The following is a 27,881-nucleotide window of genomic DNA, read 5'->3' as shown; positions in this document are numbered from 1 at the left end:
ATTAATTTAAACTGAGAATCAGTTGCTTTTCTAGTGCAGATGAGAGTTGGTCAAAACACCAAGGTCGACACAACATTTATTTTCTATAAGTTCTTTATTGTTTGCAAGCAACAGTCCCACATCAGCAGCACGTGGATGATAACTGAAGAGAGGCCGTCTCTCCTCATCCTTTATAATAGTGGAAACCAATTCACACAATCACAGCAGTCACAAGGTTCCATGTGAACTCACTTAAAATAAAACACTCTCCCACTATTTCCACATACAAAGTAGGTAAAACATAATCTTAGCACACGTACATTCCATAGTTTGTGTGTCATCCATCAGCCTTGTCAGAACACATATACACAGAAGAGTTAACACGAACTCCTTAACCAAGTTACTCTTTAGGTCAGTTTTCACAGCCTTAAACCACAAATGTTTGGAAACTATATAACTGTCGTTAGACAGAAACCGTGCAGGAGGAGTTTCCACACTAGACTCATATCACTATTTGTTAAGTTTCATATGCAATAATAACATATCAAAATAAAATAAGGGACTTTGGAGACTTTCCTTAACAAAACCTTCCCCAGCCTGTTGTTTGCTTTAAGGTCCTGCAAAAACACTCAACCGTCACACAGCCAGCTGGAAGGTATAATTGATATTTAAACAGCAGAGTTAAACTTTCTGAAAAACAAGCCCAGTCAAAATGACATTTGTACCAAATGTACCACATGAAGGTTACGTTTATTACCTGACTTTCACATCAGGGGTCAATCGCAGTTTGAGTCTGTCAAAACAGGTGTTTACATCCAAACCACTTCTTTTCTAACCCTGACCAAGTGTTTTTTGTGCCTAAGTCTTCCAGAGCTTAAACACTTTGGTGACAAAAGAGAAATAGAAAACGAAAAAACAAGTGTCCAGTTTGAACTTAAATGTGATTTGCAGAAACGTTCTGAGCCAACATTTATTCTGGAGTTCAGGTCGGACAGTCGAGGTTTCCATCAGCTTGTAAAGAACATGTTCATCATGTCAGTCTTCAGTTCCAGTGATTCGGACAGCTCTGTCCAGCTACTGTGACGAAACTACTTTGTCACAAAAACATTCATGAAGTTTGGTTCAGTAATACATTTATTATAGGTCTTATGAAAATGTGACCAAATCCTCTGGATCAAAAATATACATACAGTAACTTCAACGATCATTTTTGGTGATTATTGAAAGTTGTGTGAATCAGATGTTCTTTGTAGCATCTTAACTTCTTCTGAGTGATTCTGACTGATAGCAGCTGCCGACTTTTCCAGGCCCATTTTAGGGCCTGTTTGATCGCACTCAGCCACAGACACTACTATTGGAAATCTTAAAATTTTAATCTAAAAATAAGAGGAAATTGAATATTTGTCTTTATATTGGCAAACAGTTGTTGAATAGGTGAATAATTTAACTGTGGATGTGATTAAAACTGGTAAAAGTCATTTTTCATTCCAGCTCGACTTTAAATCTGATTGATCCACAGCAAACTGAGTTCCTGATTGTTTAACTTTACTGCAATTACTGTTCAATCAGCCATATTTAATACCACAGTTAAACTGAAGCACATACAAACAGATAAGCATAGTTAAGAGTAATGAAGTCATGCACAGGACTGTGTTAGAGATGCTGCAGGTGATTAAGCCCATGTGCCTGAACATCCAGACTGAGTCTTCTTGAAGTTGACGTGATCTTCTCCAGCAGTGATGATGTGTTTCATGGCGCTCAGGATCAGTGAGTCCATGTCGCTGTTGAGGTCGATTTCTTCATGGTAGTTCTTCACAGGGAAGATGCTCGTCATGGGGATCCCCACTCCTGCACTGAACTGCTGCATCTATGTAAAATAAAACACATCTTTGTTTAAATGTGTTCATTTAGTGTTCACCTATCCAATCACTCGTCACTCATTAAAAACATCTGACGTACCTTTTCCTTCATGTACTCGACCTTGTAGACATTCTTTAAGTCATCCATAATTTCAGGACAGACTTCATCAATTTTGGTGACAATGGCCACTTGAGGAATATCTTTAGGAGAACAGGAAACTGTAACTGACATGAATTCAAAAGGAGCTGGAGAACAAAGTCTAGAACACAAAGCTGAAGCACTTCAGTGAATATTGATTCACAGCATGAACCGGCACAGAGTGATGGGAATACACCTGAAACACACCAGAGGGAGTGAACACTGATCAACGAGGCAGGAAGTAACAAAAACATGACACATGAGGGGACTGACCTTCAAAATAAAACAGGAAACAGACCAACAGCACAACCTCCGGACTAAAGAAGGCACCATGAGTAGGATTTTATCAAGCAGTGTGATCTGTGATCTCTGTGGACAAAAACCAACAGACTTCTGTTCTCACCCAGAGCACTGGCTTCCATCCTGATGTCCCGAATCTTCTTCGCCATTTCGTCTGACATCTGAGAAACTGTGCTTGCAGGAACGACACAGACCAGAACGTGCACTTTGTCATTGTCATCTGGAGAGTTGTTATAGAACTGATCATCCTCTGACAACTTCGATTCAGGATTGAACTGAAAAACACATTTTAAAACAAAGCTGAATGAAAGCTGCGTTATGTATGAATACAAAAATCAAAACTATGACATGAACTAATCTTGTGTAAAAACATTGTGCAAATGTACCTTGTAACCATCCATCACACGCCCCTTCAGAGCAAATTTGACGTCGTCCACATGGACTCCTTTCTTTACCTGCAGGCCCATGATGTCATTGAAGACAAACGGGTAGAAGGACTGTGGGTCTTCTTTCTGGATCTTGTAGGTTGTGTACTGTAAAGATCATATGAATAACAGACAAACAGACGAACATCACCAAGCTGGTTCACAGTAAACTGTATTACATTAGGTCTCTTTCCAGCAGATTTGGATTCATTATTTCAGTTAAGTTGCTCTCATTCTATAGATTTGAAGCCTTCAAATGATGAAGCATGAAGTGTTTGTCTTCTGTGGTCCAGTGGCATGTTGTGTCAACTAATTCAAGTTTGTCCTGTTAAAAGTCTAACTGATCATAGAAACCCTGAAAACTGTTGATTAACAGATGAACAAAGCAATAACATTGTCCTTGTTTTGCCCATCTGAATCTTTTCGTTTTACTGGCCAGTCTCAGATGTGGCTTTTTCTCTGCTACTCTGCCTAGAAGGCCAGCATCCTGCAGTTTACTCTTCACAAAACATCCTGCATGAAGGAGAACATGTGAGACAGCTTCTGAACATTTGTTATGACTAGTTACTGAGAAGCAGTTTAGTTACCTAATATTGAAAAGATCTTAACCACAAGAACTGCAGTAGAGCTGTTCTGTGTGTGTGTGTGTGTGTGTGTGTGTGTGTGTGTGTGTGTGTGTGTGTGTGAGTTTAAAAAGGAAGTTGTTGGAGCTCTGCAGCAGTCCAGGTTTTCTGTCCACTGCGGCCTTAAAGTGCAGAAGTTGTGTTGAGTTTTCACAAACTGTGGACTGTTCTGCTCAAAAGGATTTAATATAAACATTGTTTTACAGTGAATTTATGCTGCTGTCTTTCTAGAACCCTGAGTTTGTTGTTACACATTATTTATGCCTGCTTCCCACTGCAAAGACAAAACCTGTCTGTGCTCTCTGGTCAAATGCAGTTTAATGATAAAACCAATACTACTACTACTACTAATTATACTACTACTACTACAAATGATAATAATAATAATAATAATAATAATAATAATAATGATAATAATAATAATAATCATAATAATAATAATGATAATAATAATAATAATAATAATAATAATAATAATAAAAGCTGTAAGAGGTGATGAACGGGCCCTCACAGGCCACGCGTGTCGGGCTGCGGCGCTGTCAGATTGCACGCTCACCTGTTACTTGCATGTCACAATGGGGAGAAAACAAGCTGTAGATGTCATGTCAGTTGGATGATGTTTGTATGACTTTGTGTGTCCAGTAGGTGGCGCTATGGATATGACACAGTATTGATGCACAGATATATTCAGGGCGACTCCCTCTACATTCCTGAATCCTGATGGAGATGGGAAATTGTATGTCAAAGTTAGAGGGAATCGATGCACTACAGTGAAGGAGTTAAATCTGCGGCACGACCACGGCCAGCAGGTATGACGTAGGAGAAAGCTTTTCATAATGTTACATCTGCAAAACCAGATGATGATACTGACTGATTGTGAAGTCTGTGATGTTGAATCTATTGGAGGAGGTCGTGAAAGTATGAGGAAATCAAGTATTTCAAAATGGCCGCCAAATTAAAAATGGCTGACTTTGTATTGTTGTGTAGATGTATTCAGGGTGACACTGTCTACATGTATGAGTAACTTGCTGGAGATGGGGCATTGTATGTGGAAGTTATAAGGACATGATGCTTGACAGCAAAGGAAAAAAAATGTTTCCACCGTCACGCCCACCAGGTATGATGAATCGAAAAGCTTTGAACCAACGTTTGATCTTCAAGGCATGAAGATGTTACTCACTGAATGTGAAGACTGTGGTGTTTAAACTGTAGGAGGAGATAATTTTCAAAGTATGCATGAATTGAACAAAAATGGCGCCACACATCAAAATGGCCGACTTCCTGTTGGAGTGACGGTATCGGTCCAAGAGGGTTTTTTGTGTGTCTGCTCATGATGAATCTGTGTACCAAATTTCATTCAACTATGCGCATGTGGTCGGCAGGGCACATCAGTGGGGGCGCTACAGAGCCCGCAGGTCACCATCACGCCCGCCGACCGTAAATCATCAAATTTTTTGCCAGATGTGACGTATATTCCAAATTTGGTGAGTTTTGGGGTATGTTCAGGCCCCCAAAACTGCAGTCAAAGTGGGAGAAGTATAATAACAGTGAAAGAATTCTTGCGATTACAATAGGGACCTCACAGGTCTTTGACCTGCTCGGGCCCTAATAATAATAATAAACACCCTTTTATTGTAAAGTCTGTATATGACAAAACTTTAAAACATTTAGGATGTTATATTAAATCAACACACAAGTTCTTCTGACCTTTTTGGTGAAACTGTCATGACCAATGTTATCCTCCAAAGCCTGTGTGTACATACTGCCTCGTAGGACGCTCTGAACAGAGTTGATGAAACTGGACTTTCCAGCTCCAACTGGTCCATGAAGAAGAATCCTGATCTGCTGACCTTCAACATGAGGTTTGTAGTTCTTCACATTCTGCAAAGCGCTCCGATTGTCTCTGCTCAGGGAGGGACACATCACATCACAGCTCAAACTAAAGTTCAGATTAGTAAAGTAAAATTCCATTGTAAAAGTTTTTTGTTTAACAATGTCCCATTGAAAATGCAGAAACACTCACCCCCAGTTAACTTCCCTCCATGGTTTACTGAGAACTGACAAACACATGATACATGTTCAGAAAAAACAATATAAAGTCCTCATTAAATTGAGTAAAACTACAGTTTGTTTTTGTAACTTACGTGGAAGTGGTTTAGACCCATGAGATTTGGAGTGTCCTTTCCCCATGGCTGAAAAATAAAACAGTAAAGTCTTTGTTAGTGTACACATTGTGTGAAATGTGGCCACCTCACACAGTGTGTGTCAAACACACAGGTGGCAGCATGCCACCAGAGTAACTGCTAACTGCTGCTCATTACTCTCTAAGTTGCAGCTATCCATGGCTTTAGAGACTAGCTGCTGTTAGCCTGTCAATTTACTTAGTTGACCAGCTGGTGACCTTACGAGCTGACTAGATTCTACCCGCAGTCAGCACTCGGGGACTGAATGAGTCTTAAACCCAGTGATGCAGGTCAGTGTGAAGACAGGGGACACAGTACAGAGGTGATTTACAGCCATGGACCATGATTCTGGGGACAAGAAAACATGGTAGGAGAAGACAGGAGAGAGTCGGACAGTTCAGTAAAAGAGAGAAACCTGAAATCACATGTAAGGTTGTATTTTTCTGTTTGGTAAAGAAAATAGATGTCAAAATATTTCCTTTTATATTTTGTGAGTTTGTTTTATTTATTCATCACAATAAACACAAGAGCTTGTGAAAGGTAGAAAATATAGCAGACTATCACCTCTTGAGCTGTAAAGTAGTGTTAGGAGACAGGACGGTCTGGGGCTAGCTGGTTAGCATGCTAACTTCAGTAGATATCTATATCTGTATAACACAGTACAGAGACGTCTCTGAGGCATTATAAAGGATCCCACCTGACTCGTCATAAGATCTGCCCTGCTCTACCTTGATTACTTTGCTTTGTTGGTTGTGTTCTTCTGCACCTGATTGTTAACACCCACAGTATCTCTGTCCAGGTTTGTTTTGCTCGCAGTTCTGATACAGTGGTTTATGAGATGTAGTTTGCCGGGCCTCATGGAACAGTAGGAGACCGGTGGTGATGTTAAACTTTTCAGTTTAACATCACCACTTTTCCTGCTTTGTCCTGTCAACAAACTTAATGGATGTTATTAGCATGAAGTACCAAACAGAGGTGGAGCAGGTCCAGTCCTACAGAAAGTCTGCTGAGATCCATGAAAACGAGTCTTTGGTATAACAACACTGTTGTTTTTTTCATTCTGTTTTTTTTTTTTCAAATGCTTTTAACTGAAGTTCTGACAATTCCTTACACATCATACCTTTAATTTATACTATATAGAGTTGTAGGCTCATAGTGGCTGTAGCCATGGATGACAAACTCAGTATCCTACAATAGAGCACTTACGTCAGTCAAAACTATAAATCCTGATAACTTCATATAATTATTATTACATCATTCTGAAGTAAAAAACAAAAAAAAACTCACATTATGTCTGTTCCATCAGTGTGTGACTGTATGTATGAATGAGTGATCATGGAAATACTGTATCTTTGACATCAACATGGTGGCTTCTACCATCAGTGTGTGAATGGGTGGTGCCATATGTAAAGCACTTCGAGCAGTCAGCAAACTCTCTATTCCTCAGATGCTGTAAAGTTGTTTTTTTTTCAACCAAACTAAGGCTAAATCAAGCTGAATCCTAACCACAGAAATCTGAAAATATTTTTAAAAAATTGAGCTTCTTAAAACATGATAAATTTGGTCATATTGTTGTCAGTTCTTTTTTCATTTATTCTGGAATAATCACTATAAACAGCAACTGAACAATTATGAAAAACAAATTATTACACATTAGAGGATGAATGTAATAGAAACTGCATACCTGTGTTGTTGCAGTTGATACTGGAACAAAGTCAGACTGAGTGTCTCGGATGAAGCATTATAATTCATGCAGTCACAGTCCAATTAAACAGTCACACCGGAAGAGAAGTATGTGAACCACATACCACAAAGTTTTCCTCTTCACTTCTGTTATCTGTGTGAAGAACTAAACTCTCACACGGCTGCACTGAGACTGAGTTTACAGTTTATGAGTGACAGAAGTGAAGATCAGATCAACACATGAGTGTTTACACCTCATTAATGTTTAAATTTAAACTAACTGCAGTTACAAAGTGAATAATAGTAATAATAATAATATTAATAATAATGATAATGATAATAATAACACATTTTAATTAGAAGCACCATATATTGTTAAAAACAAACAGAAATATATTGAACATCATTTTAATCAAACACTGGTAATAAAATGTAATAAAAACAGTGTTCCTAATGAAGAGGCCTCTCATTTTGCATCCTTCAGCTTCAGTCACGTGATTTCTGTGAACTCTCCCTGATCCAAATCCATGAAAATAACAGCATGCTGCCCCCTGCTGGCTCTCTGATGACACACTGCAGTCTGGACAGTAACAGACATCCTGATGAGACCAACAGCTTCATCTGCTGACGACAAGAAGTACAAACACAAACGTACACTCAGATGAACATAACTCATATTTAAAACAGCCTTCCACAGATTAAATGCATGAATATATTTGATAAACCCTTTTAGATGTGTGGTAATACTCACTACAAGCTGTGTACAGTATACCCTCCATACAAAGAGCTGTACAGATAACATTCTAGTTCTGTTGATCCAGATAATCTCCACAGATGAACTCCACTCTGTGATGTGTGAAGCTACATTAACTGTGTAGCAGTAAGAAGCTAATGTTAGGCTACAAACAGACGACATCACGGTCACATGACTGAAACGTCTCCACCACTAAGAGTCTTACTGCACAATTACTATCCAGGTTTTCTATAAACTGATCAATGTACAAGTTGTAAAGTCAGAGTTAGAACAGTGTGGAACTAAAGTGGCCTGTAAACTAGTAGACTAGTGAGTAGATGAGTCTCCGTGTTGCTGTGAGGACGTTTAATGTCCCCGACAACCTCTGTAGTCTCATTCAGACACTTGTTAGCAGCCGCCTACTCCTGGTGAACAAAACTGCCTTTGAACAGGCAGATCGTGGGCTCAGTTGTGGGCATCTGACTTGACCAGACCTCGACCAGCATCAGTGACATCAGTGAAGTCAGATGTCTGCACAGAGCTCAGAGAATATTAAAACAAGACAACCACCCCACCCACAGTCTGTTCACCCTGCTGCCACACGGCAGAAGATCCAGACCACAGCAGCTTCACTCCTCAGGATGTAAATGTCAATTCATTTTTTCAATATTTTGTTGCATGATGAGAAAAATTAATCTTGGAGCTTGAATCATTCAGCCAGAGTAACCAACAACTGCTGGTAGCTACTATTAGCTTATTAGCTCATGGCATAGTTAGCCGTGGAGCCAGTGGTCCTAAATTTTGTCTGGACTGGGACCCAAGATCACAGGGAAGTCGGGCCCAGCTGGACTGGATTTGGTCTAACAGTCTAGAGATGATACAGCAGCTCTTTATGAGTCCAGGATGAGAAGACACGGCAGGAGAGGACAGAGAAAGACAGTCGGACATCATCAGCATATAGACACAGAATATTTTTATTTATTTGGACAGAACCAGAGGAGACTGTGGAGACACACCAACACGGTTCTGGTGACTCTGACCCACCCCGGAGCTACAGAGTGCTGTTCAGAGGCTAGCAAGTTAGCATACTAACTTCAGTAGACATGTCTGTAACATCCACGCTGTTGTTTCTTCATTGAGTGTTTTAAACTCACAGTCATATCTTACAAACTGCTCCTAAACTAAAACCTTTGCGATTAGTACTGAGATAGTGAAACATGGATGCCAGTTTTTTGATAAGCTGACACCAAATAACCCACAACCGCTTAATTAGTGAGGAGAAACAAAAAGGAAGATGTTGTGAAGCGCCGTCTGTACGTACCGGAGATGCTCTGAGTGACCTTTCAGGTCGTTAAGTGTTGTGTTTTCTGAACTGAAGTCAAATCTTAATTTTGTTATGTTGATGAAGGTTCTCAGTCATCCAGACTGATTCTTCTTGAAGTTGACGCGCTCAGGATCAGTGAGTTGATGTTGCTGTTGAGGTTTATCTCATCATGGTAGTTCTTCACAGGGAAGATGCTCTTCATGGGGATCCCCACCTCTGCACTGAACTGCTGCATCTATGTAAAATAAAACACATCTTTGTTCATAAATTACAGCTCAGAATTGTCTGTGTTCACTGATCTGATCGGTCATCAGTCATTAAAAACATCTGAACCATGTGACTCATTTTCAGCTGTGATTCCATCTGCTTGCAATTTCATGAAATTAAAGTTTTAACATACCTTTTCCTTCATGTACTCGACCTTGTAGACATTCTGTAAATTGTTCGTGATTTCAGGACAGACTTCATCAATTTTGGTGACAATGGCCACTTGAGGAATATCTGTAGGAGAACAGGAAACTGTAACTGACATGAATTCAAAAGGAGCTGGAGAACAAAGTCTAGAACACAAAGCTGAAGCACTTCAGTGAATATTGATTCACAGCATGAACCAGCACAGAGTGATGGGAATACACCTGAAACACACCAGACGGAGTGAACACTGATCAACGAGGCAGGAAGTAACAAAAACATGACACATGAGGGGACTGACCTTCAAAATAAAACAGGAAACAGACCAACAGCACAACCTCCGGACTAAAGAAGGCACCATGAGTAGGATTTTATCAAGCAGTGTGATCTGTGACCTCTGTGGACAAAAACCAACAGACTTCTGTTCTCACCCAGAGCACTGGCTTCCATCCTGATGTCCCGAATCTTCTGCACAGTTTTGTCATTCATCTGAGAAACTGTGCTTGCAGGAACAACACAGACCAGAACGTGCACTTTGTCATTGTCATCTGGAGAGTTGTTATAGAGCCGATCATCCTCTGACAGCCTCCATTCAGGATTGAACTGAAAAACATGTGTTGAAATAAAGCTGACTGAAAGCTGCATTATGCATGAACAAAAACATCAAAATAATCACATAAACTAATCTTGTGTAAAAACATAATGCAAACGTACCCTGTAACCGTCCATCACACGCCCCTTCAGAGCCAGTTTGATGTCGTCCACATGGACTCCTTTGATTGGCTCCAAGCCCATGATGTCATTGAAGACAAACGGGTAGAAGGACTGTGGGTCTTCTGTTGGGATCTTGTAGGTTGTGTACTGTAAATATCATACGAATAACAAACAGACGAACATCACCGAGCTGGTTCACAGTAAACTGTATCATCAGTTCTCTTTCTGGCAGATGTATCATAGACAACATGACCTGTTTCAGTTTGTTGAAGATATTTCTTGTCTCATCTAAGAGGTTTCTTCTGCAGGCTTTTAAACTCTGTATGGGAGTGTCCTTACAGACTGTGGGAGTGTCCTTACAGAGTTGTTAAGGACATGTGGGAGCTCTGAGTTTCAGAGTTGTTAGGGTCACATGTCGGTCGTTGACCCAACCAACCTTCTTGTGGGTTTTTCGGGCTAGGTGAGCCCAGGTTGTTCAGCTGTCTGGGGAGGGAACCATCTGTCTTCTCTGGACAAGATGTTTACATTGTTTCAGGCTTCTGTCCTCTTCAAAGTGCACAGTACACTGAATGAAACATATCCAAGAAACTGAAACAAGTTCTAGTTATACAGAACTTAGAAGTACCATGACCTGGGTGACTGAGAACCTTCATCAACATTCATTGATTCAGTTTAGTTCAGTCTAATTCTACAGATCTGAACTCTTTGAATTGATTCGAATGAAGCATAAACGGCTTCGCTTTGCAACAATGAGTTGTTTAATTCAAGAAAAATAATTCAAATCCATGTTTCTGCATAATTTTTGTCAACATTTACTACATCAGAAAGTCTTATTATTGTTGTAGATGACTGATTTTGTGTACAGAGGAGCATTTTCAGCAACCAATCATTGCACAGTTTCCCGTGTTAGCCAATTGTGTGTGTGTGTGTGTGTGTGTGTGTCTGTTCTGTATCTGCAGATGTTGGAGCTCTGCAGCAGTCCTGGTTTTCTGGCCACTGCGGCCTTAAACAGTTGATCTGCAGAAACTGTGTTGAGTTTTCACAAATGTTGCATCGTGAATTAGTTTCATTGGTGTGTTCTGGTGTGATTGTTCGGCTCAAAAGGATTTTATCTCAATATTATTCTACAGTGACTTCATGCTTTTTTTAAATAATACATTAATGAGACACATAAATACAAAGACAAAAATTCTTTGTACTTTCTGGTCAAATGCAGTTTAATAATAATAATAATAACAATAATAATAATAATAATAATAATAATAATAATACCTTTTTTGTGAAACTGTCATAACCAATGTTATCCGCCAAAGCCTGTGTGTACATTGTGCCTCGTAGGACGCTCTGAACAGAGTTGATGAAACTGGACTTTCCAGCTCCAGCTGGTCCGTAAAGAAGAATCCTGATCTGCTGACCTTCAACATGAGGTTTGTAGTTCTTCACAAACTGCAGAATGCTCCGATTGTCTCTGCTCAGGGAGGGAAACGTCACATTACAGCTCAAACTAAAGTGGCTGAGTTTCCATCTTCTGTTTAATGCCCAGATGTCAGACGTACTGGGACTTTGTATTCATTGAACAAGGAAACAAGTAAAATTCCATTGTAAAAGTTGTAGGTTTAAAAATGCCCCATTGAAGCTGAAGGCATACTCACCTCCAGTTTATTTCCCTCCAAAGTTTGCTGAGAACTGACAAACACATGATACATGTTCAGAAAACTCTTCATAAAAACACTTATCATGAACAACAAGGTGTAATTCCAAGAGTAAAACTACAGTTTGTTTTTGTAACTTACGTGGAGGTGGTTTGGACGCACGAGATTTGGAGTGTCCTTCTCCCATGGCTGAAGAATAAAACAATAAAATCTTTGTAAGAAAAGAAGAACAGTTGAAGACAGAATGTGTGAAAACTGGCCACCTGTCAATGTTTGTGTCAAACACACAGGGGGCAGCATATCACCTGCTAACTGCTGCCCACTACACTCTAAGGTTTAGCTGTCTATGGCTTTAGCGACCAGCTGTTTTTAGCATGGTAGCTTAGTTAGTCAAACAGCTGGTGACCTTCTGAGTTGACAGTAATCTACCAGGAGTCATCTCTGGGGGACTGAAGAATCTTCATCCCAGTGAGGACGTCTGGACAGCAGACTGGGACTGAACTCACCTACAGAGGTGATTTACAGCTCAAACCAACACTGTTCTGGTGACTTTAATTCTGTTTGTGTCTTCTGACTTTAACATCACACTTTTATTTCCTCAGTATTCTCAGAGGTTTTTTCCTCGAATTCTGATTTTTAAATCAGAACTCTGACTATTTTCTCAGAAACAAACATCAGTTTGAGTGAAGTTTGTTTTCCATGAGCTGGTCGGCAGTTAAGCTCATCTTAGATCAGTAAAGGAGAAAACTTGAATCCAGACGGTGATCAGTTGTATTTTTATGTTTTTAAGGTATCAAAATATAAAAGTCAAAAGTGTAGCTAACTAGTGATGTCAGGTTCTTGATAAGCTGTTCCCAATTAGGGTTAGGGTTAATAAAGGTTAACAAAGGAAAATGTTTTGAAATACAAGAGGAGTTTTACTTATATTAAACACATCACTCTGTTTTCCAAGAAGAAACAATCAACACAACTTTGGAAATAAGAGCGAAGAAAAGAAGTTCATTGAAGAGTTACAGGGAAATTTCGTTATCATATATGGAGTAACAACAGAGTATTGCTTTACAAGAGAAAACATTAGGAGAAAAAGTGCAACTTTATTCGTTTATTCGTTTTATTTGTTTATAATGGAGACATGCCAGCAGAAAGAGTTGTGCTCTTTGGTAGTTCAGCATTTGAAAAACCTGTAGTCACTGTATGATACTGAAGCTGTCAGAATTTGATTTAATTGCTCCTCATGTTAATCACAGCATGCCACCAACCCTCTGAGAAGTTTTGTCCTTTTACAGCCTTGTGTTTAAGCCCAGGTCAACTTAAAAAGGAAATCTGACTGTTACTGCCCTGCATTCCAGTTAGTGCAAGATTAGTTAATCATTAATCAGAGTCACAAACTGACGATTTAGTACCTTTTTATGAGACTGATCTAATGAATTGGCAAGCTTTTCCCTTCTTCAAGGGTGGTGCCCCCAAGATGATCTTATGTAAAGCGGATCTTATTATTGATCATGATAAATAATTATTATCATTGATTATTATTGATACACTCCCATACTATGTAAGGACACTCCCACGCAGGGTTTTAACCCCTGCAACGCTGTTCCAGTTAGTTATAACTGAAGACACCAGGTGAAACGTCTTCAAGAAACTGAAACACGACCAGTTGCCTATGATACAGCACTAAGAATTACTATAGCCTGGATGACTGAGAACCTTCATCAACATAACAAAATTAAGATTTGACTTCAGTTCAGAAAACAGAACACTTAACGACCTTGTATGAGAAAGGAGTATTTTCCACACTTCCCCAATAATCCCCTGAAGTAGAAATCGATCAGTTCCTTTCCCTCACATCTGATCAAAAGTGACTGATATTGATCATCTACAATACAGCTAGCTTCCTGAATCCAGTCCCCATCTGACATCCTTCCATAAGACCTGCAGCCCCCTGCTAGCATTTATCAATAACACTCCTGATATCACTTGTGATGATGCTGAGGACACTTTTTAGACTGAGTTAGCTGCAAGAGAGAAGATGCTCTGGATTACCACGTATCTGACACACTGATATTTATTGTCTGCATAAAATGAATAAAAGGATTTGAATAAAACAAACATACAAAAAACTCAAACACAGCAGCTTGGTCATCGCTTTCTATCCCTCTAATATATATATAAATATATATATATATATATATATATATATATATATATATATGTTTACCTGTAGGGCTCTGCAGTTAAGTATACAATTATAAATATGCAATGTCACATTAGACTTTCAAAAAACAATTAACATATTATAACTTTTGGGCTGTTATGAATGTTGTCAAACATTGATGTTGGGGGAGAGTCCTATCTATGAACCATTGAACCATTCTGACTGTAACCAAATAAGACCTTTATCTCTATTAATACTATGCATTAGAGGGTTACTTCAAAAATTACACCAAAGGGGAACTACAGGGTCAAACTAGGCATAAGGCCACTGACCAGGCAGTGCAATGCTCGACCAGTGGACTGCTTTAACCGATCCAAAGTCTAAAGAAATTTAAAGAGATACTCTAGATAATAAAAGGTATCATAAAGGAACAGCGATGAGCCATGTAGATATACAATAATTCATAAAGTGAATAGTAAATAATCATATTAAAAACGTGCTGACCGTCTTCAGAAAGGCTCACAGGATATCCTCAGTCCTTCACTGAAACAATGAGCTCACAGTCTCTTAATGACCGGACAGTAAAGTGATCACACAGCCTGAACTGGAACAAAGCTCAGCACTAAATATGAACCTTGGACAGGGCGTAGAAATAGTTATTCATAAACTCATCAATAATGGCGACACAGTACTTTTTACTTTCATTTTCATAATTTTATTCTTTTATCCCATCAGTTTTCTGTTGAAATATCTGGACACTTAAAACGCTCCAACAGCGTGTCAGTGCAACATATGCACAGCTGCTCTTTTGTTTTCCTTCGTATTTTTGGTGTTATTTAAAGAAGCAGCACCGTCAGTTTTATTTTGTACCAACACTTGTTGTTACTCTTGTTACACCCAAAGTTTAACAAATATGAATCTCATGTGAAAACAGAGAAAAACGTTTTTATAGTAGTGAAAATGAAAGTCTTGGTTTTCTGTTCCAGAAAGAGAGGTCACTTTGATTCTGGATGCTCGCTGACAGTCTCTCTCTGTCTTTTCCCAGCAGATAGCTGTCAAACCATTTTCGTCATTTCGATATCGAAGCACATATTGGAGCTCTTGAATTTGCAGAAGTTACTTCTTAAAAACATCAACATGCATCTGTGTCTCTGACACACAAGAAGCTCAGGTCAGAATCAGTGCTGATGATGAAGAGCAGCTCTCAGCAAGACAGTTAGAGACACCATCTCTGACTACACCGAACCAGGAGACGTCTATTAAGACCTGAACATCAAACCTAAACAGGCTGTCTGTGGGCTCGCTGTCCCGCAACAACACCAACAACTTGAGTCAGGATCACAGAGTGACGTACGGTGCTGAGGTCACAGATGGGGATAAACATTCTCCTGACTGTGTGAAACATTTCCCAAAGTTTTTCTTCCTCAAATTATCGTTTGTTTTTCTCTATTCTGTTATTTTAGAAGACATCACCATTTTGTTAATTATAAGCACCATTAAAGATTAAACTATAGCTTTAAGGCCCATGAGCCACAGCTGTAAACACACTTCTTTAATCCACTCATCTTTATCACTGTTGATTGTGATGCAAAGGTTCCTTTGCAGTTTATCATTCTGAGGTGTCTGCACTGCCTACACCCTCTGAACTATGATTTCACTGTGACAGATTGCTTTTCCGTATGTGAGTTAAGGAATATTGGTAGTGTTGGGTTTACATGTCCAGGGGCCCCTGGAGTCATTGATCAGCTCTGCGTGTGTGTTAAAGGGTAACTGACCCTCATGCCAGATGTTTGGAGATGTTCAGGCATGTTCATGGAGGGGAAGAGAGACAATCCGGTAAACTTCAGGGGGCAAGAAGTGACACCAGCAGAGTTAGGTGATTTACAGAAATTAAGCAGGGGGGCGGACCGACTCCTCTGTCTCCTATTGGATAGATCGACCCTCAGTCCACCAAAGTGACCAATTAGAAGAGGTAGGTAGAGGTACGGGCGAAGGGACTCAAAGGCCTGCACATGTAGAGAAAGTTAAGTTGTTACTTGTATATTTCCTAGATCGAAGGTTCGAGAGGATTTCTGATAGAATAGAGGGCAAAGCCTTAGGCAGAACTTTGCCAGGATTTAAGAGTGCCTGGTGAGGCCGCACCAGTCTGGACGCAGGCTTGAGATCTGTTTCAATAAAGATTGCTCTATCAGTCCACCCAGCCTCGCCTCCATAGACTCTTTTTATCACCAAACTACACGCCGACACCTTTGATGAAGACAGCCCAGAAACAACAAGTCCATTATCAGCAGTATCATATATCCGGATCAAAAGATAATTTCTGTGGTGGGACAAAGGTCATCATGTATCTAGTTTCATAATGACTGCACATGATGGTGGTAAATGTCATGATGATGAGTGTGTGTTTTTAAAGGTGTTACCCCGGTGTCTTCCTGTTAATCTAAAGATCATATGGATGCTGTTATAATGTGTTGTGATTGAGATCCTGAGCTACCAAACATCCTGGAAAGTGTCACAGTTAAGATTTTCGCTTTAAATTACATAATTATATAAACACCATCAGTAAACTTGCTGTTTGACTCTGTCACTTGGCGGGAGGAAAGTTTTTCTCTGGGGGAAAGTTCAAGTCTCGGTCAGAGGGCTGATTCCAGCTGTTTGTACCCTGATACTGATGATGGTCCTCAAGCTGTAATGATGGGGTCCAGCCTGTGGGAGGTGCTGTGAACATGTGATGAGCAAAAAAGTCCATGACTGAGGCTGAAGAGGTGGAGCTCCACAGACTGAAGTGAAATAAGCTTTTAACATGGTGAGGTTGATGTTTTAAATGACACGACTGAACAGAACCTGCCACAGAGGCAAACTCTCACCTTTTATAGATGTTTTTAAAGTGACAATTTGTCACAACGTTGAAACATTTCAAAATAAGTTTATTCTAGTAGAAACTAACTCACTCACAGTCAAAAAGCATCAAATGGTCTCAAATCATACAGTTATTTATGCTCAAATCTACAAATTTGAGCCTCATGGTGACAATATGAAGTAAGAGGACGACATTTCAGCTGAATCCATTGTCGTATAAATTACTTCTCTTTTCTTCGTTTGTCCAAAAAATTTCAAAGATCAAAAAGTCACCAGGAGTCTTCAAGGCTGAGTGCAATAGGACTTTATTTGCCGGCAAAAAAGAATGGGATCAGACACAGACAAAATCCATGAAAAACTGACCCGAGGCTCAAAACCCCGAACGTCCTCTTTTAAATGCAGAAAAGTGGGTGTGTCCGTTAGGACAACATGGTTTCAACCAATCGCTATTCTGCTTAATTTCTGCTGACACTGTTATTTCTTTATGGAAAAACACAATATTTCTTATGGAAAATCCCCGTACCATTTGTGGAAAAACCCAGTGTTACCTTCTGTGCTTGCGCGAGGATTGGCGTACGTGCAGAACTGCATGTCGACCAGTTGCTCCTCACCTCGCTTTGTTTTTTTTAAGAAGGTGCTCTCATTGTGTCCTTATCACTGGCTCTTAGAAACTCTGGCCTTCAGCCTTCAGTTAACTCCCTTTCTTGATGCATCCCATTATATCTGATCACTCTTTGCACTGTATTTTAAACTTAATGAAAGTGTTACATATTTGGTTATATGATGTTATTCTTAGATCTGTGGTTACATTTTCACACTTGACATTATCTGACTATAGCAGCTTTAATCAGCAGATGCACTTTTCAGTCGGCTGGTGCCCAGTAGTATGTTTCAGCAGCTCTTTCACACTTGTTACCCTTTGTTTCTTACTTTTGTCACTATAACACTTACTATCAGTTACCATTAGTCACTATTTACTAACTGTGGTTATTTTATACCGACCACCATCTACTTACTATGGTTATTTTACACTACACCATCCAACACTTGTTGCCACATTTCTGTTTGTACATTTCTTTAAAATGTGAAAACAGGTTTTGATTGATTAAATCTGTCACAACATGGTTCAGTTCACCTGTCTCGCCAAACTCACTTCTCTCATGTCACGTGTTCCATCGCGCTATACACACCAGTGTGGTATGACTGGTGTGTTCCTGTGGCAAGATTGTCTCTAGTTTAAAGGCTATTACAAGTTGAACAGCTGATAACAAACGGTTTGACACTGTTGACACAGAATAAAGGAGAGTTCATGGGTGGCTGATATTCTTCATACCTCTTTCGTCAATCTATCATGAAAGATCTTATCCACCAACGCCCGTCTGCACATTCCACCTGACTTCCAGTCTGTTCTGCAGAGCGATGTGTGTCTCTGCCCAGAAGAGGAGACACATATCACAGTAGACTTTAACTATTATTCATGTGAATTACTCAGGTTGTCAGGATGTGAGACGCAGAGCATTAAATAATACTTATAATACTTAATACTATCGCAAGCTAACTATTGACAGGAAGTTTAAATGTTACGTAACCTCAGTACACCTGGGTCCACACCTCTCAATATTTCGTGCTTCAAAATGTTGAGGTTTTCAAGTTTTGGATGTTGCGCTTCTTAAACTACGCTTCATATAACTGAATAACTTAAAAAGTTAAAAAAACTGCTTTTCATCACCTCAATATCTGCAATTCTACCACACTATAGAGCCCACTGCTAAAGTACAGTTGATGTGGATAAAAACAAGCATGAAACTTGCTACAGCTTCACAGTGTTGGGCCCTGAATATTTTCAGATATGGACCCATCATATAAACGCCTCATGGCGGCCACTTTATATTGCACCACAACTGGTGTCTCTTTTGCATCATAACTCTTGAACCAAACATGATAACACAGAGGAGGTGATAGCTACGCAGATGACCTGAAGGCCAAGGTACAATGATACATAAGTGAAATAACTCAAAACATACTTTATAGTTCATATTCTTCAAAATAGTACCCTTTGCTTTGATTACTGGTTTACACACACTTGGCATTCTCTTGATGAGCTTCATGAGGTCGTCACCTGAAATGATTTTCCAACTGTTGAAAAGTGAATGATGGTCCAACTAAACGCAAACTGGATGGGATGGCATGTGGCTGCAGGATGCTGTGGTAGCCATGCTGGTTCAGTGTGCCTTCAATTTTGAATAAATCCCCAACAGTGTCACCAGCAAAGCAGCCTCACACCATCACACCTCCTCATCTCAAATTTAGACTCATCAGACCAAAGCACAGATTTCCACTGGTCTAATGTCCATTCCTTGTGATTCTTGGCCCAAACAAATCTCTTCTGCTTGAAACCATTCCTTAGTCATGTTTTTTTTTAGCAGCTATTTGACCATAAAGGTCTGATTCACACAGTCTCCTCTGAACAGTTGAGATGTAGAGATTCATCTGGGCTCTGATCTGAGGTGCTGTTAACTTGTGATTTTTGAGGCTGGTGACTCAGATGAACTTCTCCTCAGCAGCGGAGGCGACTCCCGGTCTTCCTTTCCTGGGGCGGTCCACATGTGAGCCAGTTTTGTTGTAGCACTTGATGGTTTTTGCGACTGCACTTGGGGACACATTCAAAGCTTTTCCAGTTTCAGTTCTTAAAGTAATGATGCTGTGTACCAGCCTGACTTCTGCACAACACGACTGATGGTCCAAACCTCATTAAGAAGGCAAGAAATTCCACAAATGAACCCTGACAAGGCACACCTGTGAAGTGAAAACCTTTTCAGGTGACTCCATCATGAAGCTCATTGAGAGAAGGCGAAGGGTTTGCAGCACTGACAACAAAACAAAGGGTGGCTACTGTGAGGAATCTAAAATATGAAACACACTTTTTCGTTTACTACATAATTGCATATGTGTTCATTCATAGTTTCGATGCCTTCAGTGAGAATCTACTATGCAAATAGTCATGAAAATAAAGAAAAAATATTAAATGAGAAGGTGTGTCCAAACTTTTGACTGGTAGTGTACAAAACAACCTTCTTTCATTTCCTCTTCCCCTTCAGCAACTCCAGCAGTATGGTCCCAGAGTAATTTTCTCTAGAGCAATCTACCCACCAGAGATGTCCTTTATCACTGATACCATTCATATTGGCCATAGATCCTCTAGCTATGGCAATAGGAACACCGACAGGCCTGCCATCTTGGAGAACAGGAATACACAATATCCTTTTATGCTGATGATGTGATTTTTTTTCTAATAAACCAGGCTGTCAGCATCCCAAATTTAATTCAGCAGATTGAACATTTCAGTCGATTCTCTGACCATAACAATAACAATTTGAAATAGTCGATATCATTCTTATCCCATTATCCCATGAGCCAAGTCTCTAGCATGGCTGATACAGAGGACATTATTGCTTTTTTACTGAATAACATAATTTGGCAGTAACTGGGCCACGTAGTCATACTTCACATGTGCTTTGAATGATAACTCTGTGAACAGCTGGCTATAATATGCGTAATGTGAAAACAGGTTTTGGTGAATTAAATCTGTCACGACATGGTTCAGTTCACCTGTCTCGCCAACCTCACTTCTCTCATGTCACGTTCCATCTCGCTATAAACAACAATGTGGTGTAACTGGTGTGTTTCCGTCACAAGATGTCTGTAGTTTAAAGGTTATTATGATTTGAACAGCTGATAACAAATGGCTTGACACTGTCAACGCAGAATAAAGGCGAGTTCATGGTTGGCTAACATTCTTCACACCTGGTCAGTCTATCATGAAGGATCTTATCCACCAGCACCCGTCTGCACATTCCACCTTTTAGAATTCACCTTTGAGTTGACAAAACTGAATTTTCCAGCTGCACCCATTACATGAAGAAAAATCCTGATCTGCTGACTTTCAGTCTGTTCTGCACAGCGCTGTGTGTCTCTGCTTAGGAAGGCAGACACACATCACAGTAGACTTTAACTATAATACATGTGAATTACTCATGTTGTCAGGATGTGACACACAGTATTATTTGTGTTGATAATTTTCTTAACTGAAACCATTGACAGGCAGTTTAAATGTTATGTAACCTCAGTACACCAGGGTCCACACCTCTGAATATATTTTACATTGCTTATTTATTATTTACTGAAAAAAAGCTTGAACACAATATGTAATTTGCATCATATCTGCTAAACCAAACATGACATATATATATGATTGATGTTTAACTACAATCACACTCCCTACACATTACCCTCAGCGTTAGATTCAATTATATTTAGAGAACAGAATTCACATTTATGTGTTGCTATCGTTATTAAGTGTGCTAGTCTAAACTTCTATGTGTTAATATTCTCTAAATCTTCTAATCTAGATGAGGACAATCCGCCAACATACTTAATTAGTCATATCAGTTTAATTCTGATGCACTAAACAAGTGTTGCTCTGACCATCTGCTCTGTAGGAATTACATTGAGTGGAAGTTAGCTTGTGCTAACTTCCGGGATTCCACCATTTTCCCGCCATTTTTGTGTTGACCAAAACAGGTTTTTTAATCCAAGATCCATGATGTTTTTTTTTTTTTACCTTAGCCAGACGGTTTTGTGCCTAAACCTAACCAGAGCATGTTGTAAAACAGAAATAGAAAATTCAAGTTGAAACAAAAATAAATGTTCAGTCTGAACTTATCTGTGGTTTTGCAGAAATGTAGTCAAAAATCTACTTGTGAAGAACATGTTCATCATGTCAGTCTTTAGTTCTAATGATTTCTACAGCTTTTATGTTTCTGTGATGAATGAGTGGAACACAAACTACTTTGTCACAAAAGCATTCATGAAGTTTGGTTCAGTAATACATTTATTATAGGTCTTCTGAAAATGGGACCAAATCTGCTGGATCAAAAATATACAGGGTCAGGGTGTAGGTTTGATTTGACATGGCCAGTCACTCCCCCACCACCACCATGTGCGGCCGCCAGGGGAGAAAAATTGTATACGTTATTAAGCAGTGTAATATAATACAATAACAATATTTTGTGTAAGAACAAATTTACATTTAAAGTACATTACAGTGTTATCACCTATGTTGAAGTCTCACCTGTAACTCCACCTGGCCTCTCCCTGAACTAAGCCTACAGTATATCACCATGTCAAATTTACCTGTAGCCCTGAATCTTCCCTATATGAGCTATAACCTGGCTGGGGTTCCTCTGTTACGTGATAAATAAAATATTGATGCTATGTGCAATGACACAGCATGACTCAAATCTCGAAGATCAGTAGTATTCACTAGACCTACTTTTAATATTACATTATTATTATCCAATATATTATCCACACTAGCTAACACTTAAAATTAAATTAACCATGTCATGTCCTTATTCAAGTCCACCTGCTGCTGTGACCCTGCCACTCCACCTGTTTGATAAAGGGGACGGCTGAGTTGCTTCTTCTGTCACCTGACAAAGTAACAAATCAACTGCCATTAAAAGTGAGAAAATGGCTGGAAACAATATTTCGCATTCATTAGCGCTAGCCTATGAGGGGTGACTATTTTCCTCAGGTGACTTACACTTTGTTTGGTGAAATAGTTTCGAATGTCTCCTACGTTTTTTTTCTTGCCCGTCATTGTCGGACATGTGCTGCATGAGAACAGCGTCGACCTCCTCTCGTAAACACTGGCAAAGCCTGCAAGTGAATCGACTTCGACAGCCAGTCAAAAAACAGACCTGTCTCAGGTATTTGGGAGGCAGTGCCGAAGTGGGACAGCATTTAACCCTTTGTGTGCCGCATGAGACACATTTTTTTGCCTTCAACCTTAATATTGGTGAGGACATTTTAGCCATTGTTTGACATTGGTATGGAGACATCCATACGGTCCATACGCAAATCTTCGCCTATGCATGCAGTAACATGAACGATCAGTTTAGGTGATTATTGGAAGTTGTGTAAATCAAATGCTCTGTGTAGCATCTTAACTTCTTCTGAGTGATTCTGATTCTGATAACAGCTGCCAGACAGTTTTAGGGCTTGTTTGATACGACCATTAGACTCAGCCACAAACACTGAAATTAGAAAGTCCTCACATTTGGATCTAAAAATAGGAACAAATTTAATATTTGTCTTTATTTTGGCAAACAGTTGTTGAAAAGGTGCACAATAAAACTGTGGATGTAATTTTGACGGGTTAAAGACATTTTTCATTCCAACTCAACGTTAAATCTGATCAGCCATATCTAATATCACAGTTAAACTAAAGCACGTACAAACAGATAAGCATAGTTAAGAGTAATGAAGTCATGCACAGGATTGAGATGCTGCAGGTTAATGTCACTGATTATTATTTGACATAATTTATGCTGTGATTAAGCCCATGTGCCTGATCATCCAGACTGATTCTTCTTGAAGTTGACGTGGTTTTCTCCAGCGGTGATGATGTGTTTCATGGCGCTCAGAATCAGTGAGTCGATGTCGTTGTTGAGGTTTATCTCATCATGGTAGTTCTTCACAGGGAAGATGCTCTTCATGGGGATCCCCACCTCTGCACTGAACTGCTGCATCTATGTAAAATAAAACACATCTTTGTTCATAAATTACAGCTCAGAATTGTCTGTGTTCACTGATCTGATCGGTCATCAGTCATCAAAAACATCTGAACCACGTGACTCGTTTTAAGCTGAGATTCCATCTCATTGTGATTACATGACATTAAAAATGAAACATACCTTTTCCTTCATGTACTCGACCTTGTAGACATTCTGTAAATCTTCCATAATTTCAGGACAGACTTCATCAATTTTGGTGACAATGGCCACTTGAGGAATATCTGTAGGAGAACAGGAAACTGTAACTGACATGAATTCAAAAGGAGCTGGAGAACAAAGTCTAGAACACAAAGCTGAAGCGCTTCAGTGAATATTGATTCACAGCATGAACCAGCACAGAGTGATGGGAATACACCTGAAACACACCAGACGGAGTGAACACTGATCAACGAGGCAGGAAGTAACAAAAACATGACACATGAGGGGACTGACCTTCAAAATAAAACAGGAAACAGACCAACAGCACAACCTCCGGACTAAAGAAGGCACCATGAGTAGGATTTTATCAAGCAGTGTGATCTGTGACCTCTGTGGACAAAAACAAGCAGACTTCTGTTCTCACCCAGAGCACTGGCTTCCATCCTGATGTCCCGAATCTTCTGCACAGTTTTGTCATTCATCTGAGAAAGTGTGCTTGCAGGAACAACACAGACCAGAACGTGCACTTTGTCATTGTCATCTGGAGAGTTGTTATAGAGCCGATCATCCTCTGACAGCCTCCATTCAGGATTGAACTGAAAAACATGTGTTGAAATAAAGCTGATTGAAAGCTGCATTATGCATGAACAAAAACATCAAAATAATCACATAAACTAATCTTGTGTAAAAACATAATGCAAACGTACCCTGTAACCGTCCATCACACGCCCCTTCAGAGCCAGTTTGATGTCGTCCACATGGACTCCTTTGGTTGGCGCCAAGCCCATGATGTCATTGAAGACAAACGGGTAGAAGGACTGTGGGTCTTCTTTCTGGATCTTGTAGGTTGTGTACTGTAAAGATCATATGAATAACAGACAAACAGACAAACATCACCGAGCTGGTTCACAGTAAACTGTATCATCAGTTCTCTTTCTGGCAGATTTGGATTCATTAGTCCAGTGGCATGTTGTGACAGCTAATTCAAGTTTGTCCTGTTAAAAGTCTAACTGATCATAGAAACCCTGAAAACTGTTGATTAACAGATGAACAAAGCAATAACATTGTCCTTGTTTTGCCCATCTGAATCTTTTCCTTTTACTGGCCAGTCTCAGATGTGACTTTTTCTCTGCTACTCTGCCCAGAAGGCCAGCATCCTGCAGTTTACTCTTCACAAAACATCCTGCATGAAGGAGAACATGTGAGACAGCTTCTGAACATTTGTTATGACTAGTTACTGAGAAGCAGTTTAGTTACCTAATATTGAAAAGATCTTAACCACAAGAACTGCAGAAGAGCTGCTCTCTACACTTTCCCGTGTCAGCCGGTTATGAGTTTTGTGTCTGTGTGTGTATTTGTTGATCAGTTGTCCATTACATTCTGATTATTAAATAGGAAGATGTTGGAGCTCTGCAGCAGTCCTGGTTTTCTGTCCACTGCAGCCTTAAACAGTAGATCTGCAGAAGTTGTCTTGAGTTTTTACAAACGTTGCAGCGTGAATATAGTTTTACTGGTGGATTGTTCTGCTCAAAAGGATTTTATTTCAACATAACCTCAGCAGTGACTTCATGCTGCTGTCCTTGTAGAACCCTGAGTTTGTTATTACACATTATTAATGTCTTTCCACTGCAAAGACAAAACCTGTCTGTGCTTTCTGGTCAAATGCAGTTTAATAATGAAAGTACTACTACTACTACTACTAATAAACATCCTTTTACTGTAAAGTCTGTATATAACAAAACTAAATTAAGATGTTATATTAAATCAAAACACACAAGTTCTTCTTACCTTTTTGGTGAAACTGTCATGACCAATGTTATCCTCCAAAGCCTGCGTGTACATTTCGCCTAGTAGGACGCTCTGGACAGAGTTGATGAAACTGGACTTTCCAGCTCCTTCTGGTCCATGAAGAAGAATCCTGATCTGCTGACCTTCAACATGAGGTTTGAAGTTCTTCACAAACTGCAGAACGCTCTGTTTGTCTCTGATCACAGAGGGAAACATCACATTACAGCTCAAACTAATGTTTGGTTTTACAGAGAGTTTACATTTTCTGTTTGATGCCCAGATGTCAGACCACAGCTGGGACGTTCTATTCACCGAACAAGGAAAATATCCCAAAGAAACTCTAGACGCACTCACCCCCAGTTTATTTCCCTCCATGGTTTGCTGAGAACTGACAAGCACATGATACATGTTCATGTTCAAAAACAATATTATAAAAACATACACTGATCAATAAATGTCTTTATACATACAGTTTGTTTTTGTTGGTTCGGGCGCATGAGATTTGGAGTGTCCTTTCCCCATGGCTGACGAATAAAACAGTAAAAGTCTTTGTAAGAAAAAAAAGTTGCATGAAGACACAAAGTTAAAGACACAATGTGTAAAATCTGTCCACCTGTCACAGTGTATGTCTAACACACAGGGGAAGTATGTCACCAGAGTAACTACTAACTGCTGCTCATTACTCTCTTAGCTGTAGCTATCCATGGCTTTAGAGACTAGCTGCTGTTAGCCTGTCAATTTACTTAGTCAAGCAGCGGGTGACCTAACGAGCTGACTAGATTCTACCGGGAGACAGCACTGGGGGACTGAAGAAGTCTTCATCCCAGTGAGGATGTCTGGACAGCAGACTGGCACTGAAATCGACGGTGGTCAGGGTGAAGACAGGGGACATATTACAGAGACGATTTACAGGGGTGCTGACCAGGACTATGACTCCTCAGTGGAGGACAGAGAGAGAGAGTTGGACATCATCAGCGTATAAAGACAGAATATTTTCACGTCTTACTGTGAACTCAGGATTTATTTGGACTGAACCAGAGGAGACTGTGAAGACAAACCAACTTTGACAAACTGGTGACTTTGAGTCAGTTTCTGCCCTTTTGACTTCAACGTCACAACTATGACATTTATTTCCTCAGAGTTCCAAGTTTAAAGGTGTCTTTCTTAAGAAAAATGCATTTTTGAGTCTCATTTCCAATTCCTCAAATACTGACACTTCGGACGGTGGCTTTAATCCCAAATTGCAGTTTTTGACAAGTTGGGAATCAACTTTTCTTTACATATAGCAACTTTAAAGTCTTAATTTTGACTGTTTCTCAGAATTCCTCCAACTGTTCTCTCTATGAATTCTGAGTTTAAAGTCAGAATTTGGACACCTCTGTAACAAACATCAGTTTAATAAAGTGTGTTTTTCGTTGGGGTCAACAAGGCCAATAAGCTCGTCTAAGTTCAGGTAAACGAGAGAGACTTGAATTCGGGTGGTGTACAGCTGTATTTCTCTGTTTAGTAAAGAAATTAGGTGTCAAGGTAGGTCAACAATGTATGTGGCCATATTTTACGCATTGAATCTTGAACATTGCTTTGTGAGCTCTGAGTGCCTGCAACCATAGATGACTCAATATCCTGCAATGACTTAAGGGAATTTTTTCAGTCAAAACTTTAAGAATTTAAGAAAAAGTTAATTAACAGGTGAAAGACTTTCTAGTAGGTAGATTAGAAAAGCAAGAGACAAACGTAGCCCATTTAGCATTAATTACTGTGATGTCTTTGATGTTGAGTGAATTTTTTTCCAAAACCCAGACTTTAAATACATGAAACTAAATGAAAACAAAAAAATCTAAAGATTACATAAGGCTCCTTAAAATACACCTAACTTTTAATGATCATGTTTTATTCATTCTTTTCTGCATTAATAGTAACACTGGTACAAACACAAATGAAATTCAGTTATCACAGGAAGAACAAACTATTTTACATTTAAGGATGGATGTTATAGAAACTTCTTACCTGTGTTGTTGATATTGTTGTTGTATGGGTACAAAGTGAAAGTAAGACCAAGGCTACATGATTTATTGAGCCATCAGTAATGTCAATACCAGAGGAAGCTCCTCCTCTAATACTGAGAGGCAGGAGGGAGAGAAAAATATATCCTAGTCCACATCCAACATGATGGGCTTGACAGAGGTGAAAACATAGGAGACCCGCAACTGAAACTAACTGTTAAAGGTGCTATTTGTAAGAAAAGTTGGTTGAAGAAGAGTCAGTGAAAAACAAACAG

The 27,881-nt window shown here is 39.5% G+C and overlaps 2 protein-coding genes across 6 annotated transcripts; both read right to left on the bottom strand.

Annotated features, from left to right (window-relative positions):
* Positions 1-109: 109 nt before the first annotated feature.
* LOC119012797 (interferon-induced protein 44-like) lies at positions 110-14,786 on the bottom strand. Of its 5 annotated transcripts, none has more exons than XM_037086956.1 (9): positions 7,943-8,071; positions 7,193-7,812; positions 5,470-5,517; positions 5,349-5,382; positions 5,033-5,228; positions 2,664-2,810; positions 2,381-2,552; positions 1,939-2,039; positions 110-1,846 (listed from the first exon to the last, which is right to left on the bottom strand). In XM_037086956.1, the coding sequence occupies exons 3-9, from the start codon at positions 5,513-5,515 to the stop codon at positions 1,652-1,654; spliced, it is 891 nt and encodes a 296-aa protein (XP_036942851.1). In that variant the 5' UTR covers positions 5,516-5,517; positions 7,193-7,812; positions 7,943-8,071; the 3' UTR covers positions 110-1,651. The 5 variants fall into 5 exon arrangements, 4 of the variants coding, with proteins under 4 accessions (XP_036942851.1, XP_036942847.1, XP_036942849.1 ...); XR_005072596.1 differs by lacking the exons at positions 110-1,846; positions 1,939-2,039; positions 2,381-2,552; ... (3 more) ...; positions 5,470-5,517; positions 7,943-8,071 and adding exons at positions 9,246-9,483; positions 9,649-9,749; positions 10,091-10,262; ... (3 more) ...; positions 12,167-12,214; positions 14,685-14,786 and having other exon boundaries at positions 7,243-7,812; XM_037086952.1 differs by lacking the exons at positions 1,939-2,039; positions 2,381-2,552; positions 2,664-2,810; ... (3 more) ...; positions 7,193-7,812; positions 7,943-8,071 and adding exons at positions 9,649-9,749; positions 10,091-10,262; positions 10,374-10,520; ... (2 more) ...; positions 12,167-12,214; positions 14,685-14,786.
* An 8,381-nt stretch (positions 14,787-23,167) lies between these two features.
* Positions 23,168-27,650, bottom strand: LOC119012798 (interferon-induced protein 44-like). The gene is made up of 8 exons (XM_037086957.1): positions 27,611-27,650; positions 26,074-26,127; positions 25,958-25,991; positions 25,604-25,799; positions 24,523-24,669; positions 24,240-24,411; positions 23,798-23,898; positions 23,168-23,632 (listed from the first exon to the last, which is right to left on the bottom strand). The coding sequence occupies exons 2-8, from the start codon at positions 26,123-26,125 to the stop codon at positions 23,456-23,458; spliced, it is 879 nt and encodes a 292-aa protein (XP_036942852.1). The 5' UTR covers positions 26,126-26,127; positions 27,611-27,650; the 3' UTR covers positions 23,168-23,455.
* Positions 27,651-27,881: the final 231 nt, after the last annotated feature.

This window comes from Acanthopagrus latus, chromosome 22, assembly GCF_904848185.1.
Source record: "Acanthopagrus latus isolate v.2019 chromosome 22, fAcaLat1.1, whole genome shotgun sequence".
NCBI lineage: Eukaryota > Metazoa > Chordata > Actinopteri > Spariformes > Sparidae > Acanthopagrus > Acanthopagrus latus.
This window is presented reverse-complemented; position numbering and strand designations above follow the sequence as displayed.

Bases quoted from the DNA above. Each gene is read 5' to 3' on its own strand.
- LOC119012797 (XM_037086952.1), bottom strand. From the start codon at position 12,212: ATGGGAGAAGGACACTCCAAATCTCGTGCGTCCAAACCACCTCCAC. The intron at 10,263-10,373 runs GTACGTTTGCAT...CATGTTTTTCAG, and splicing joins GTGTGATGGACGGTTACAGG to TTCAATCCTGAATGGAGGCT. The intron at 9,750-10,090 runs GTGAGAACAGAA...GTTCTCCTACAG, and splicing joins GATGGAAGCCAGTGCTCTGG to ATATTCCTCAAGTGGCCATT.
- LOC119012798 (XM_037086957.1), bottom strand. From the start codon at position 26,125: ATGGGGAAAGGACACTCCAAATCTCATGCGCCCGAACCAACAAAAACA. The intron at 25,992-26,073 runs GTATGTATAAAG...TGTGCTTGTCAG, and splicing joins CGAACCAACAAAAACAAACT to TTCTCAGCAAACCATGGAGG. The intron at 23,899-24,239 runs GTGAGAACAGAA...GTTCTCCTACAG, and splicing joins GATGGAAGCCAGTGCTCTGG to ATATTCCTCAAGTGGCCATT.